The 15,980-nt window shown below is 39.9% G+C and overlaps 1 protein-coding gene and 1 long non-coding RNA gene across 2 annotated transcripts in view; one reads left to right on the top strand and one right to left on the bottom strand.

Annotated features, from left to right (window-relative positions):
• Positions 1–3,797: 3,797 nt before the first annotated feature.
• LOC139129550 (zinc finger protein 774-like) lies at positions 3,798–10,250 on the bottom strand. Its single transcript, XM_070695198.1, has 2 exons — positions 10,094–10,250; positions 3,798–7,460 (listed from the first exon to the last, which is right to left on the bottom strand). Exon 2 carries the CDS (start codon positions 7,437–7,439, stop codon positions 6,039–6,041), a length of 1,401 nt encoding a protein of 466 aa, XP_070551299.1. The 5' UTR covers positions 7,440–7,460; positions 10,094–10,250; the 3' UTR covers positions 3,798–6,038.
• A 2,894-nt stretch (positions 10,251–13,144) lies between these two features.
• The window catches only part of LOC139129549 (uncharacterized), a 52,009-nt gene continuing 49,173 nt past the window's right edge, over positions 13,145–15,980 (top strand). The window contains exon 1 of the long non-coding RNA XR_011551610.1: positions 13,145–13,284. This is a non-coding gene — a long non-coding RNA (uncharacterized lncRNA). The remainder of the gene's footprint in view (positions 13,285–15,980) is intronic.

The raw sequence follows: 15,980 nt of genomic DNA, 5'->3' as shown, positions 1-15,980 counted from the left end.
GCTACACGTTTTGTTCACGTGAATGCATTAGGCTAGAAAATAGTAGGCATTTATCCTGTAAAGAATCAACGTGGAGTTTTTCTTTTTTATACATAGTTATCGTGTTTTAATGTGTATTTTCGTGTATATACGAGTTCTGACATAAAACAGAAAGATATCAAACAGAGCAGGAATGCTTATACCCCAAAGGTAATTCTGACAGACGATGTATAGCTCGATAATCACAACTGTAAATTGTTCATGTGTTTGATCCCACAAACATCAACGGTTCATTTTTTTCGGGTAAACGCGAAGCAAAGGTTGTTGCGGCTTACACAGATCCCCGCGCAAACATGAAACATGCTTTCTTTGCTTAAGGACGAACGCGCCTCGGGGACAGATATTTGGACTCTCAAATTTCTACAATTCTTTTCTGATCTACCACTTGTCGATGGCTTATTTCAAAGCTCTTGGAGAAAGAAAAAATTCACTGTCTTAGTTTTTCGAAAATCTAAACTTTAATTTTTCCCAAAGATTGAACATATGGATGGTGGCCATTTTAAATTTCAGATATCCCAAAATGTAAGGTAATTTGTTTCTCTAGTTCGAAACTTTGCACGATGGCCCCCGATTGTATTGATTTTGTAAGAGAATAGTTGAAAGTTTCATTGAAGAAAGTTTGCGAAAAAGTTTGTCTTTCACTTTCGAGGTGCATACTACCTTAAAACCCAGAGATATTTTTTCGCGAGTGTAAACAAAAAACAAACAAACCAAATACATGGGTAAGAAATATGAGGTGTCCTTGGTCATAGAAACACAAAAGACATTCTGTTTCGTGCTGTAGCCGTAAGGTCCCTGACATGGCTACCAACTCGATGCCTGAACACGATAAATACGCCTTTGCAAGTGTGCAGGCCTGCCCTCCTCGTAAATTGTAAAAGAGAGGGAGTCCATAAATGATGTACGATGTCTCCGCCCCTCTTATAGCGACCACTTTGCTGACTAAGCTTATAGGTTATCAATTGAAGCGCACAAAGAGTGGCATTGTAGAAGACAGCGTGGCATCGACGGAGAGATTCACAGCGTTTGATCTTGGGCTCCCGTGTCTTGCCGTTTGCGCGTTAGCTGAGGTTGAGTGGTTTGCCGGGAGTTCTACTCTTGGTTAGAAATTGACACTTACATTGACTGTTCGATTGACGTCGGGTTTTCCTTCGTTTGCAAACTAATTTAAGGGGAGAACCATTCGATTTCAAGTGGAGAGGCTGGGTGATTTTTCAGAAAAAAATTGTCGACGCATGAAGAAGAAGAAGGAAAAAAATGATCCAGTAATGTCTTAACGCCCAGTAATGACAGAAAATAGAAAAAAATGCTGCCACAGTGGCGCGTAAAAATGCTGCCATGCCCATTTCCTCCAGCGCCCCCCGAAATAAAATGGTTCTCCCTCATTTCACCGGTGCCATCTGAGATGTTAAAGCGTAATCCAATTTGTTGCGTAGATTGATATGCAACTAGGGGCCTTCACGTTCAATATTGGGCGAAATTGACAATGTCATATACGATGGCAGCTGCTGACATGTCACATAGGGGTCACAATCCCCTTCAATATATCCAGATACTTGTCTCTGTAAACTTATTACATACATCTAAACAAACTTTGTAATGTTTGCAACGACACTCAGTGTCGGTAAGTGCAATTTGCCCACTGCAGAGTTAACATACAAAATATTTATTGTTGTTTTTTTGTCAACTAGAAACATGCATTGTAGCACAGTATTTCCATCTACTTCGCCGCGACTCGAAGATGCCAAGGCTTAAAATAGGCAAGTCTGAGACCATTAACTCTATTTCGATGACATCCGCAGGGTATATGTACAAGCAAGCATGGCATGGGAAGACAGGCAACTGACTAGTCCCATGCGGCGGTGCTTAGAGTCGGCGCTATTAGGGTCCTGACCCCATGACGGATTCAGTGCAAATAGCAAATAGGAGGAACCGACGGAGTGAATGGTCGCCGGAACAATAGCTGATTGTTCTCAGGCGTTCGTCCCCACTTCACTGTAGGCGCGAAGGCCATGGCACTTTTTTGTTGAAATCCCAGCCTCCACTTATCTGATAAGGTCGTTAAAATGTCACCATATGTTACCAATGTATCCCGGATTTCGTGAGTGATGTTGTGTTATCGGCTCGTAATCTTTTGTAAACTGAACACTCCATTCTGCGAGTCAAGGTATCGAATTTACGACGCAGGGCAGGCCAATCCATTTTGCAAGAGATCCATGACCTCTTCCCGCCCCGTCCCCGCTCTGCAGACGACAGTTTTACACTTGTTGCAACATGATGAATGTGGGTCGCGCACCGTTGGCAGACGAATATGCCCACATGTTGTAGATATTCACAGCGTCCTCCCCCCTTTTCGACTGATAAGGAAGCAGTAACGATAAAAAACTGCAGAATTCACAGTTGCTAACCTTGATGATTCTAAAAGTCGTTTTTGGTTGAACGTTAAAAGACGAACTGGCGTATCTGGTCCTGGACCTTGCAAAATATGGCGCAGCACACACTGTGAATATAAACAATGCAATAAAAAGCAAAACAGAGACAAGGTTGGACTCATTAAATGCACGAATATAAGTGAAATATAAACAAACATATATATATATATATATATATATATATATATATATATATATATATATATAAATATATATATATAAACACATATATATATATGATCATATATATAAGATCAAAGCAGTATTATATATTCATATATGATCAAAAGCAGTATTATATATATATATATATTATATATATATATATATATATATATATATATATATATATATATATATATATATATATATATATGACAAAATGTAGTTGTGACGTTACATTTTCTACCACTTCCCGCGCAACTGAACTCACGAACGTATCAAGTCGTGGACAGCAAGAGCCATCGATAATAGATAGGAGCTTTATAAATAGAAATGCATCGATAAACTTTGTAAGCCAACAGATAGGCAGAGTACTGTGCCATCAGTCTCCTCAAATCAATGACTCGGGGTGTTGACCTCCACCTCCTTCCAAGGCGATAAACGCAATGCAGCTTCTGTGCGTGGCCCGCGCCAACCATATGGTTCACCTACCAGCGTAGTAAAACGTTCACTGATTTAGTACATACGCGCTTATTTTTCAAGATGAAAGAGTCCCGAACAAAAAAGAACTTTACGCTTGACGGTTTATTTTATCCCCCTGACGAGGTACACCGGGTCAAAATGGCAGCCATAGAAAATCCCAGTACGGCGTCCTCTTTGTATCGCTGGATGGTTGAAGATTAGCATATGAATAAAGTTAAAATCTCCCTAAACCCGACTGTATTTATATTTCTTCAGCAAAACGAAAATATAAGGTACAGTGAATAAAAAAAAAACACTGGGGAACAATGTGTCCTTTGTCGTCGGAGAGATTTGGTGTTTGTCGTGGTGGTTTTATGGGGCAGTCTATTTGACAGATGACTTGTGAACACGTCATTGCAGTACCGGTATTCGAATACCCACACAATACTAGTTGAGTGGACGACTTAATTTCTGTGTGAATTGGCCAGAACCTCTCACAAGGAGAACCCCGATGCAGGTCTGGCTGAATGATCTGGATGACAGCATATATACATGTCTTTTCAATTTTGTTGAATCTGGTACCTCCATGGTTTCATGAAGGGTCATGTTTGCATATTGGGACAGCACCATGATTGTATTTTTCCAGTGGATAAACATTTTATCTAGAAATTTTGCTTCAACTTTCGACAAACATGCCGATACTGAGATGTAAAATTGTGTCAGGCGTGACTTTAATGTATAATATCTTAAATTCTCCAACATACTGAGTTTAATTTTGTTTATAATGTGTTTCTGCCCATAACAACACCGATATTACTTTCAGTGAAAAAACCCCAACTTACAACAACAATTGAATATAAAATAGTCGCATTTTCAAAATAATCGAAAACCTGTGGATGATAACTCTCTCTGGCATTTCACTTGTATTTGAGGCACTGAAAAGTGCATGTACATCACGTATATCTATGTGTAACACTTTAGAAGTATTAGGACAATAGGTAACTTGCAAATATTTGGTACACGTCTTTTGAGGCTCTGCCAAGACTGGCTGATGTCTCAATTCAAAACATATAAAGGTTCTTTTAGATGTTACAACAATAGTACCAGATACCATTTGTACACCCGAATTCAGTGAAATGGTCCCTTATTCAACTTTTACAAACAACATGGATATTTTTTTTAAAAATATGGGACAGTTTGATAGTGGAGTTAAATACGACAACAAAATCATAAAAGTATAACATAACACTTTATCACCGACACCAAAATATGAGCTTCAGTCTGGTTAATAGTGATATCCCTTTGTAAAGACAAACTGAAAACACAATCTTTTACTATAAGATTAATATTGATAATGGAATTGCTGTTTGGTTAAATATATAATTTAGAATATAAAAATATTTTGATTCTGTGTCGAGAACCGATTTCTTTAGAAACAAAGCAATAATTATACAGCATACTTGCTGTATTAAGCAATTCAATTCATATGCTATCTCAGCTGATTATAAGCCAAGCAGTCTGTTCAAAGGTCAATTATTATTATTATTATTGTTGTTGTTATTATTATTATTGTTGTTGTTGTTGTTGTTGTTGTTGTTGTTGTTGTTGTTGTTGTTATTGTTGCTGTTGCTACTGCTGCTACCGTTGAAGCAATAATTTACTCCCCCCTGGCCGATAATGGACGAAAGCAAACTTTGCATTCCGTAATGAACGAGGCAACTTGAAGCCGAGTACATTACGAAGTGCAAAGTTTGCTTGAGACAAATATTGTCAAGGAGGGGGTTACATTATTGCTATTATTTTATGAATTTGTAGACGTAGAAAATCTCTTGGGGCACAATGCTTGATAACTGGGTACATTATCAGTAATGATCTCAGGGTATGACGTCACAAAATTCACTGGTATTGACAAAAATTGTTGTGTACTTTGGTATTAAGCAAAATCTTCGTCTAGTGCATTTTTTTGCATTATGAAATACAGCATATCTGCGCAGGTCACATGAAGAGATAAGCGTCTTGTCAAGCCGAGATAAATAATGTTTCCGATAACCTGACCTACCCTATTTGACCTTCAGACCCTTAACATTTGATTTGGAAAATATGGAAAATTGTGCGATATGGAAGGGTAAATCGTCCAAGATTTGTGCTTTATTAGGGTTAGAAGACCTTACTTTTTTTATACAAAAGTGCTTCTGCACCTACCTATCCTGTAAATAGAAGCGATGTTTCTTCTTTTTTGCCCCTTGTGATAGAGGACAGACCTTGACAACAGGGACTTCAAAAAAACACTTGTTGACAACTTTAATGTACATCATTTTTAAATTGTCGAGCTTCGTGGGTTTCGTCAAACAACAAACTGATCGTTTTGACAATACAAAGACTTAGCCGTCAGAATATAAAACAAGCCTGTAGCAATGAACTGATTATATGAAACTTGTGCGAGTTGGGTCATTTTATTATTATTATTATTATTATTATTATTATTATTATTATTATTGTTGTTGTTGTTGTTGTTGTTGTTGTTACTGTCTTTGGTCACTGTTGTTGATACTGTCGTTTGTTGTGCTGCTGTTTTCATAGGTATTGTGTTATTCTACAATATGCGTTCCTGCTTTTCTTTTGGAATAACTCTTCTGGTACAATACACCAGAGATAATCAATTAATTGCCAGCTACTTGCAGCATGTAAAAGAACTTGAACAAAATATCTTCCAAACACATGTAACCATAAATAAACCCTTGCTGCATACACACACCTTTATCCAGTTGTGATGTGTTGCAGTATATACACTATGTAAATAGAATATAATATTTAGTATATGTTATATATCACGAATGTGTCTTCTTTGTATTATTGTAATACAATGTGAAAGCCCTGAACCGACCATATAGATACATAACGCACGCGCACAAAGTGGTGCCTGTGACATGAGGGGTTTAAAAGCTACAATATTGTGCATAATTTACGGCGCCTTGTTCTCTCTTCCGTGCAGCTAGCCACGTGAGATTGGAAGGCGTTGAAATCCAGAAATGAAACTCTGCACCGTTCACACTCGTGCCAAAGAGCAAAGTCATCCTCGCCCGTGTTGTCCAAGTTCACCGTTACGTTTTCCTGCAAGAGGGCGACAGCATCGTCCGGAGAACACTGCGGTATGTGCGACTGATAGCAAGCACTGTTGGCGAAGGTTTGGCGACAATCCGGGCACGTGTTCGGCGGAAATCCACCAAGGTTGGCCTGCGAGAAGGCGGATGAATCTTCCGGAGTGCACTGCGGTATGTGCGACAGATAACACGCAGTATCGGCGAAGGTCAGGCGACAAGCAGGGCAAGTGTTCAGCGCAAACTCGCCAAGGTTGACGGTGTCCGCTGCCCGCGCTTGGAATTCACTGACCGCCGCCGTCGCCTCGTCCCGTCCAGCGCGCGTTTCACGAGAACACCCATGGCTGCAATGGGCCTTGTGGTCCGCTAGTTCGTCCACGCTTGAAAAGACGCTTTCGCATAATGGACACAGGTATGACGGTCTCGGAGACGAAGGCGCAGACAGTCCGCCGTTCAGCTCACCAGCGCCCCTCATCCGTGGTGAGTTCGAAGTGACGACGTCCGTGGGTTCATCCGACAGACAGGAATCTACGTGCGCATGGAGTATTCCTTCATCGTCAAACTGTAACTGGCATATCGGACATGTGTAAGGTGTCGTTAAGTCCGAGCTCTCTGCCGACTGCAGACACATATCGACGTGGATGTGAAGGGAGCTTTCATCTTGACATTCCACTTGACACACGGGGCAAGCGTACGTCGGACTGTCGTCCGCATTTGTGTGACGAGGCGCAGACGACAGAATGCTGGCATTTTCTAGCAGACATTGTTCCATGTGGCTTTGCAATGTGAGCGAGTCGTTGAAGTCACGGGCGCACACAAAACACATATACTGATGCGGTATCGCCGTCGAGGAATTACTTTGGGCTGTGTTTGACGACGTATAAGCCTCAACATTAGGGAAGTCCGAAAGACCGCTATCCAGTCCGTTCGCCTTTAACTGATTCACCTCCAGTCCCTGCGTTTGCTGTATCACCGCCGTGCTACAAGCTCGATGAGCGACTTGGCCAGGTGACTGTCGGGGAGCCTCTCGACGTTGCCGTCCCGGACAGAGCTGGTGTTGTCGGTCCGGCAGATCGGGCATATCAACATTTCGTCGCCGTTGGCTCGCAGCACTCCACTCAGGCAGCCTTTGCAGAATATGTGCCCACATTTTGGCAGCACCTTTGGTGGACAAAGCGGTCCACGCAGATGGAACACTGCAGGAACTGTTCGTCGATGACGCCTGGTCGATTGTCCCCGTTGCCATGGTAAAATTGGTGTTGACCGCCTGCAAAAAATGGCAAGAAATTAACCAATAAAGTAGAAATGTAGATAAATTTGTAACCCATTTCCACGGCCGCCAGACGTCATTCGGTTCACAACGACCGGACCGTGTACAGAGACACTCAACAAAAAGTACAATGCAGGCCTACTTAAACTTTTACAAGAAATATTGTGTTAAACCGCACTTGTCATACGATACGAGCAAAGTGAACCATAACCTCATATATTTGGCAATATTAGTTTGGCAGGACAAAGCCCGACTTTTTACAACGTCTTTCACTGTGGCTCGCACAGAATTTTTTCCCATGGAGCGACGCTACGATGATTCGCGTTTGCCCTTCAGCAGTGCCGTTGATAGCTCGATGCTGACTTGTCACATTCGGGCTTGGCTTCCTGCCGTATCGCCTGTCATCGGTCGACGATGACTCGTCCACCGGTGCGTGATACGTGACCGCTAGTTAGTGTAGCGAGTAACCCAATCCGTTGACCTAACAACTTACACGCGGTGGCAGAATTCCATTAGTCGATATTCGAATGACACTGACAGACTTCAGTTACTATAATTAAAGCACCATGGCTTTTAATTATCATGTTAACGTTCCGCCTATAAAATCATACGGTTCAAATTTCTAATGTAAAATCAGGTCAAAATACACCGTGTTCAACCTATAAACAAAGGTTCGGACTATTATTAACTTGTTAACGACTGTGTTTTCATCAAAATATCCCACCCGAAGTTTGAATTAAATTTTAGTACTAAGTTAGTCCATCCATTTTATTCATGAAAGCATTGATTGAATAAAAATACAAAAATATACAGTATACAAATCAGTTGTCCGATGATAAAAACGCCACAAAAACACAAGCAGGGAATAAAAATAAACATGCTGAAAGTTCAGAAATTTCAAAAAGTTAAAAAACCCCACACATAATGTAATATGTTTTGATGTATCGGCGGAAGTGACTGTGCGCTTTCGGAATGACATGAGTGTCGTATGGATCACAAGGGTATTCAACACGATTTTAGAGAAGGATTAGACAATGTATTTTGCTGTATATAATTCTCATGAAAACATCGAATGCTGCAGCTTTTAGGCCTTTATATTTATTGCCCATATATATATATATATATATATATATATATATATATATATATATATATATATATATAATATACATATTATATACATACATACACATACACACACACACACACATATATATATATATATATATATATATATATATATATATATATATATATATATATATATATAAGACTGCATACACCATACAAATGTTATTTTGAAACAAACAAACAAACTATTCACACTATATAACGGACACATGATTCCTTCAATATTAAATAAATACTTTGTAAAGAAATGAGGTCAGTGTGGGTATTATTTTGCAAAACAAACAATACATATAACGTAATTAGAGAAAAGTGACACAAATATGCTGGGACATTAAAGGTCACTACCTTGACCGATTTATTATTTAGGATATTCCACATGTCAAACCATCCCAACAAATATTTCAAATCGCTGTAAACTCTTGACCTCGTGTCAGCGTGATGGAGACTAGATCGATAAATCTTTGCACGTAATTCGCTAAATCAAATCGCATTCTGTCGTCTGCCCGTAGGTAGAGGAATGTCCTAATGTCCAATTGTTTTACACGTCCACGTTGTCCAGACGACACACGGGGAGTGACGCGAAACTAAGGGAACAGCGCAACAGGATTTTGACTCACAACATTGATAATGCAATTATTGTATTAAGCGGCGGAAATGCCGATAAAATAAACACGATTCGTTCCACAGTCAGCTGCCGTTTTGTTTTACTGTTGAACACGAGTTTGGAAATTTTAAAAAGTCACTCACAGCTCTGTCGTCCTGTCCTCGTGTAATGACAGGCAATTTATATATACCACAGTTTTCTTAATTATTATCAATGTTGTGCAACTTTTGTCAATAATTTCATTTCAAAAGGTGTGGTTTCCGTGGCTGCAGTACGCTTTACTTAAGAGCTGTCCTTAACCTCATTACTGGCACGGTGCTTCAATGCACCAAATCAGATCACTGACCCTGGACCGACCTCAAAACTAAAACCACGGGACCGTTAAAAATCTGTTCGTAAAATTGATAATGAGCCAGACGATAGGCGCTTTTACAAGTTTTAGAACCCGCACTTCCCATTTCTTTCGACCAAAGTTTGACAGAAATTGCAGTGACTATACCACTTTATGCTTCAGATCGGACCGCCCGCCATGACATGAGTGCATGTCATGATTGTCGAATTTGTGTCACAAAATTCTCTTTTGGGGAAAAACGTCACATGCCTGTGGTATACTGTGACCTTGACTTTCGTGGATTCGCAATCGTCTGGTGAAGATTGGAGGTAAAACACAGATGTCAGTTACGTACGCTGTACATAGTGTATTGTCACTCTGCCTTCCAAACTTTGAAAATAAAGGCGAATTCATTTTCTTTTGTTGTAATGCATTGACAAGTGTCTGCCAGTTCGTAGTTTGAAGGTATCTATACCGTGTGTGTCATACCGCGTGTGACGACATCGACAATACGGCGACATGCGGTGTACACCGATGTGAAAGCGAACAATTATAAGTTCCTACCTCGTCCAATCGGACCCCTCTCACACTTGTACACGGTGCTTATCGTCGAAAACACCTGGCGAGGCTCTCCAATCAACACTTGCCGCCGCAGCCTGGTCGCTGTTGATGTCGATCGGTGTCTTTCAAATGAACTACGACAGGGAGGGCCAAAGTTCCAGCTGTGACGTCACAGCATGGCAACAGGACAGTGACCTCGCCGCCAGGCAGAGCCGCCCTCAATTGAACGATGCATCGGGAAGGCCGTAGAAAACGTTACCGCTTTACGGATTCGAATATCAATCCTCTATATTTTATAATATCTTGGCTGTATCTGTTTAAATTTCTAGAATGATACGATTCATTCCGGACCCATGGTACTGAAAACAACAAAAAAAAAAAAAAAAAAAAACCAAAACAACAGTAAACGCAACATGGAGCAAGAATTAAATGAATAACGATGTGCAGTCTAGATCCATATACTCATCGTGTTTGCTTCAAAAAATTGATTAAACAAGGAGATAATTTGAGGTACTTAGAAATGTATTCGATTTTAAAGAAGTACATTTTACTTGCAGTCACTGAGTGGTACATTAAAGTAGGGTGAACGTTCTGTCAAGTGGTGTGGTATTTTGTTGAACGTGTAAAAAACACAACACTGCCATCCGGTAACTCCCATAACGAGTAATTTATCACACAGTATTTACATATCGAACTCTATCTGTCAGAATTTGCATTTGGTTTAAGTGTGGAGCGACGCAGTGCTTTGTCTCTCCGTCTTTCTGTACGATTGTGTTTCAGCGTGTCTTAGTAAAAATAATTATTGATGTATTCAACTTCCATGAATAAACATCTTATTAAGATTGTAATCATTTTAATATCAGTCTGGTTATTTTATTTATTTACTTTCTCCCTGATAACTGATACAGGGACAACTGTTACACATAAATAGTATAATAGTGAGTGTATAAAAGGGTGCGATGCTGAGAGTGTTTAGCGGAAGCGAAAGTCGGCTGATATTATCACACCTAAACATGCACTATGGAGTATGAGTGATTGCACACAGTGACGGAAAGTTGGCAACCTAGTTTTATGGACGAAATAATGGTAAAGAAGACAATCTCTTGAGGGCGAGAGAGAGAGAGAGAGAGAGAGAGAGAGAGAGAGAGAGAGAGAGAGAGAGAGAGAGAGAGAGAGACTGTTTTAACTAAAAGGCGGTGCTTCAAGTACACGATACTTATCACTTAAAAGAATTCATCAAAGGTCAATAAAGCTCTTGATCTACAATTTCCATGTCACATATTATATTCATAACTGACACTATACAAAACCATGTTCATTCATCAAGTTGAAGACGACAAACATAGTCGTAAAACAAAATCAGGTACTAAATTAAGTCACTCATTGACACCGTACCCATGGTTGTAAATCCCCGGCTGCCTTTCCAGATATTGCCAGCTTTGTATGCAAATTAACCTATAATTTAGATTTCGGTGTTTCAATTAGCAATATTGGTGCGTCAGCAACCACTAGATGTATGGACGGTTGTGTAAAATGTTGAGAAAATCTTAGGAATGAATTACCTCTGTGCACGTGACATCACAAAAGTTGAAATAGTGTCACTGTTGCCAGTCGAGTGCATCGTAAAGACATCACTTTGTGGCAAACCAGTGCCAACCCTTCTATAGCTACATGGAGTCAAAATACAGTTATCTTCAACTGCGCATGCGCCACAAAGGAAAACTTGGTTACTTTCATGTTTCTCGTCCTCACACGCATACATCTAGATAAGGCATGCCTGCTGCCCCTTTTTCAATACATTCGGAAACAGACCCAAAATGACGGCAAATGAAAGACAAAAGTGACTGTGCGCGTGCGCCACCGTGACGTATGATAGTAGAAGTCAGCACGCTTTTAGGCTCACATTAATTTTATCCTCTCTACAGCTCTGATCTTTGAACTAATTATTATCGGCTTGCTTCCACAGTGCGAAATTATTGTTGTTTCGTTGCCTTCATATCAGAAGTTGACCTCGCATAAAGGACAAGGAACGTGAGAAAAAGGAAACAAAACCCCAAATAGAATAAATATTCGACCTATATCGTCACGTGCAGAGAACAAACATTTCGACTATGTCGGAGGCGATACCGCAAGCGAGGCTATACATTTATGTACATACATAGCTTGCGAAAGTTTGGTAAAAAAGTAAAGCTTTAAGATAGATAGACTCTTTCGTTTGGCCCATGTCAAGATCTTGTACCACTCAACACTGTCTTAGGTGGCCTTTTTGTCTTTATTCACTATGACAGGCATCCTTAGTCATGAACTGATTTGTTTCTTATGATGGAGGATATGTTCCTGTGTTATTTCCTGTTTTTAACCTGATAAAAGTTGTATAGTGGCGGCGGGACCTACTGTCTGGCTGTGCCTGAGCACACAGTTGACTTAACAGTGACTATAAGAACATATGACACAAAATAAGGTGTACAAAAATAAACTATTCCGAAAATATTCGTACTATCTTTCTTGATAGACGTATCGAGTAATGTGGCAATTGTTCGAGGCTGTTTTGTTCTATGACAGTGTCTCGCTAGCCATAACGTTTAAAGCCCCTTTACAATTGTTTTCTCTCGGATGTTTCACATCTTCATTGTCAAGTTAAACAGGCACGGCTGCAGGTCGGAAAACTAGGACTCGGGTACTACTTTCCTAACGGACTATCTGCGCGGGTAACCAAATCACTGCTCATTGTTGTTGTTTATCAAAGTTTGCAAACAAACGAGCATGCTACTATATCTACCGAAAGAGTCAGTCTTCTGGCAGCTATCGCCGAACCAGAACATAGAAAAAAATGAATGGCTATTCTTAATCAGGCATTACCTTCTCTCTGTTCTTGTACAAGTTACACCACAACAAAATGCGTAGCTTGATCAACCACCCAAGCGGTATTCCTCATTTAAATTTCTTGGCCCTCTTACCTGACCTTTCGAGCCGACTCCCCCGTATTCTCCCGTCATGCTCTTCAAACGGTAAATCAGCCTTCTGATATTATCTACCTACCTAAGGCGTAATTTCAGTACCGTGATCACACTGCGCATTTGCCTGAGTCAAGAAGTTGGTGTTATGTGCGATGGTTGCAGACAATCTACCAAGCTGGCTCAACTCTGCATACTTGTTCATGCAAGCTTGCGTTTGAAGAGTTTGGTATGTTTGAGGTAAGTTGGAAATCACATTGAATTATAGATATATACGACTAGAGGAAAGAAATTAATATTATAACCGAAAAGCTTTGTAAATGATAATTTTATAACATTTGATAATGTATTTATTATTTTTTCTTATATTGTGAGAGTTTTATTTTGCATAGGAATTACATTTTCTTTCTGTTTTCCGCAATATATTTTCCTATGGAATTGTTCACAATCGATTGATCGAGGGCTGATGTTTTGCCTTAACGTTACGCGACGAAACTTGCAGCAACAAATCTCTGGATTAATTATACCGATAACGCTCAAATCCCGAAATATATGAAAAGTAGAATCTCGACTTAATATGCAACCATACGCTGTCAAAACGTTTGAGAGTTTACCATAAAATGTCACATTCGTCTCCTTTATTACCCCGACTGTCGCAGTCGATAAAACAGGAAGTGTGCAATCATCTGATTAACTGGGCGTTTCCGCTTTCTGTGCAGTTGCCAGAGATTGTTCACAGAGCCGATATTGCTGAAAGCCTTTATGATGATTTATCTTTTTCAATATAAAAAAATACATTATTTGTCAGAAAACAAATCAAGCTCACGTTTAACAAAATACTGAGGTCTTTTACACCGCTCCCCCTCTACATACAATGATCTCGTTGTAAAACATAGACCGTTCCTTAAATGGCCAATGGAATGCTCCGCCCTCAATCTAAGCATTGGAATCTCTTTATGGTACGTGTTCAGGACGGTGTTTTGCCCAAAACGTTTGCAACGGCAGGCAAATCCGCGATTTATGGATCGACAATTTTTGCCGCCAAGCCAAGTACCAAGCCAGCGGTACAGCAGAAGGCAATGTCACATTTAAAATAGGAACAGCGTGCCATAAGCAAAACTGAAGTGGTTCGCCTAAAAACAAACTGACGCTGTCCCCGTTTCATTGTCACTATCTTGACAGTTGTGGAATACTTTATCAATCTACATCCTTAAAGGTCGGGCAATCTTCAGAAAGACAGAAAAAGTAGCCAGGTCAAACTTCTAGAATAGTCAAATTTCACACATATATTCTTCAATTCTCCCTGAAACGCTTGCAATATTACCAATTAACGACCGCGAAAAATGAACGGAAAGACTTCTTTAGGGACTCCTCCCGACCTTCTCCTTTTTGGAGAGGAAATAGTGTGCTTTCTATCGAAGTTGACCCTAAAAATAGCTTTAACCTTGACAAGATGGATATGACGCGTTTCTCTGATGAAGGACCCCCAAATAAACTGATATCATGTAAGGGGTCCGAGGGCCCTAAAAGGGAGTCTTACCACCATGAGTGATCCTAACGTTTATGTGTACACCATTTTATTGGCAATTTAACGGTGAAATATTTCATAACGGCTAGTTGATGCGTTAGAGTCAGTTTTGCTCCGATTTAACAATGCTACCTTCTGCGTGAGATGGAATGTGAACATGGTAAGGGTATACAAGACTGTAAAAATATATTCACATTTTGATATAGTAAACTTTAAAATGTCCTCTCTTCCTACGGTGTTTCACTTGAATGCCAATGAACGAATTGCACTGTATTTTGTAAAATGAAACCATACACAAAAAGAACGTCGTTCAAATTACTTGTTCTGTAAGTAAAATACCGAGTACTTTTAAAAATTGCCATAAAACCAGAAAACGAAGGTAGAAATGATAAGTTCATTTATACATGTTCAACCAAATACACGATTGGAACTAATTTGGGATAATTGGATTATCATACTTTTCAAATTTACCAAAAAACGTCAGGTTCCCTATAGCTGAATGTTGTGATATTACCAATTGCCCCTAAAAACACGTGTATGTATTAGTAACTTAAAAAGAAAAGCAGATGAGTTTACATTTGCAGATCAAATAGATATTACTTCACCATCCAATTATTCCAAATTAGTTTCAATCGTGTTCAAAATACAACTTTATGTTGTAACTATTTAATTTTTCTTAGGAATGAAATCATTAACGATTCAATCACCAGAAGGCAGAAAGAAAGCAGTTTTCCGGGAGCTAAAAGACAAATCGCAATCGTCTTGTATAGACCATGAGGTAAAACACAAATTTTCAGTTACGTACGCTGTACATAATGTATTGTCACTCTGTCTGCCAAATTTTGACAAAAAAGGCGAATTCATTTTCTTTTGTTGTAATGCATTGACAAGTGTCTGCCAGTTCGTAATTTACCGTGTGTGTCATACCATGTTTCATGGTCATACTGCGTGTGACGACATCGACAATCACTAAGGCGACATGCGGTGTACGCTGATTTAAAAAACGAACAATTATAAGTTCCTACCTCGTCCAATCGGACCCCTTTCACACTTGTACACGGTGTTTATCGTCGAAAAACACCTGGCGAGGCTCTCCAATCAACACTTGCCGTTGCAGCCTGGTCGCTGTTGATGTCGATTGGTGTCTTGAAAATGAACTACGACAGAAAGGGCCAAAGTTCCAGCTGTGACGTCACAGCATGGCAACAGGACAGTGACCCTGCTTTAGTATCAGGCCTGAGCTTCCCTCACACACACGGACGTTGTATTTGGAATGTCGTGGTAGCTTAACGGCTCATGTGATTCCATAAAAAATGTTTTTGCTCTATTTTGTAATTGTTGTAACAAACCGTTTCTGTGCAATAGAGAGCTGATGATTATAGGGATGACAGTTCGGATCTCGAGCAAA

Source organism: Ptychodera flava, chromosome 3 (genome assembly GCF_041260155.1).
Source record: "Ptychodera flava strain L36383 chromosome 3, AS_Pfla_20210202, whole genome shotgun sequence".
Lineage (NCBI taxonomy): Eukaryota > Metazoa > Hemichordata > Enteropneusta > Ptychoderidae > Ptychodera > Ptychodera flava.
Note: the sequence above shows the minus strand (reverse complement) of the source record. Positions and strands in the feature narration are given on the sequence as shown.

Coding starts and splice junctions, on each gene's coding strand:
- LOC139129550 (XM_070695198.1), bottom strand. CDS start 7,439: ATGGCAACGGGGACAATCGACCAGGCGTCATCGACGAACAGTTCCTGC.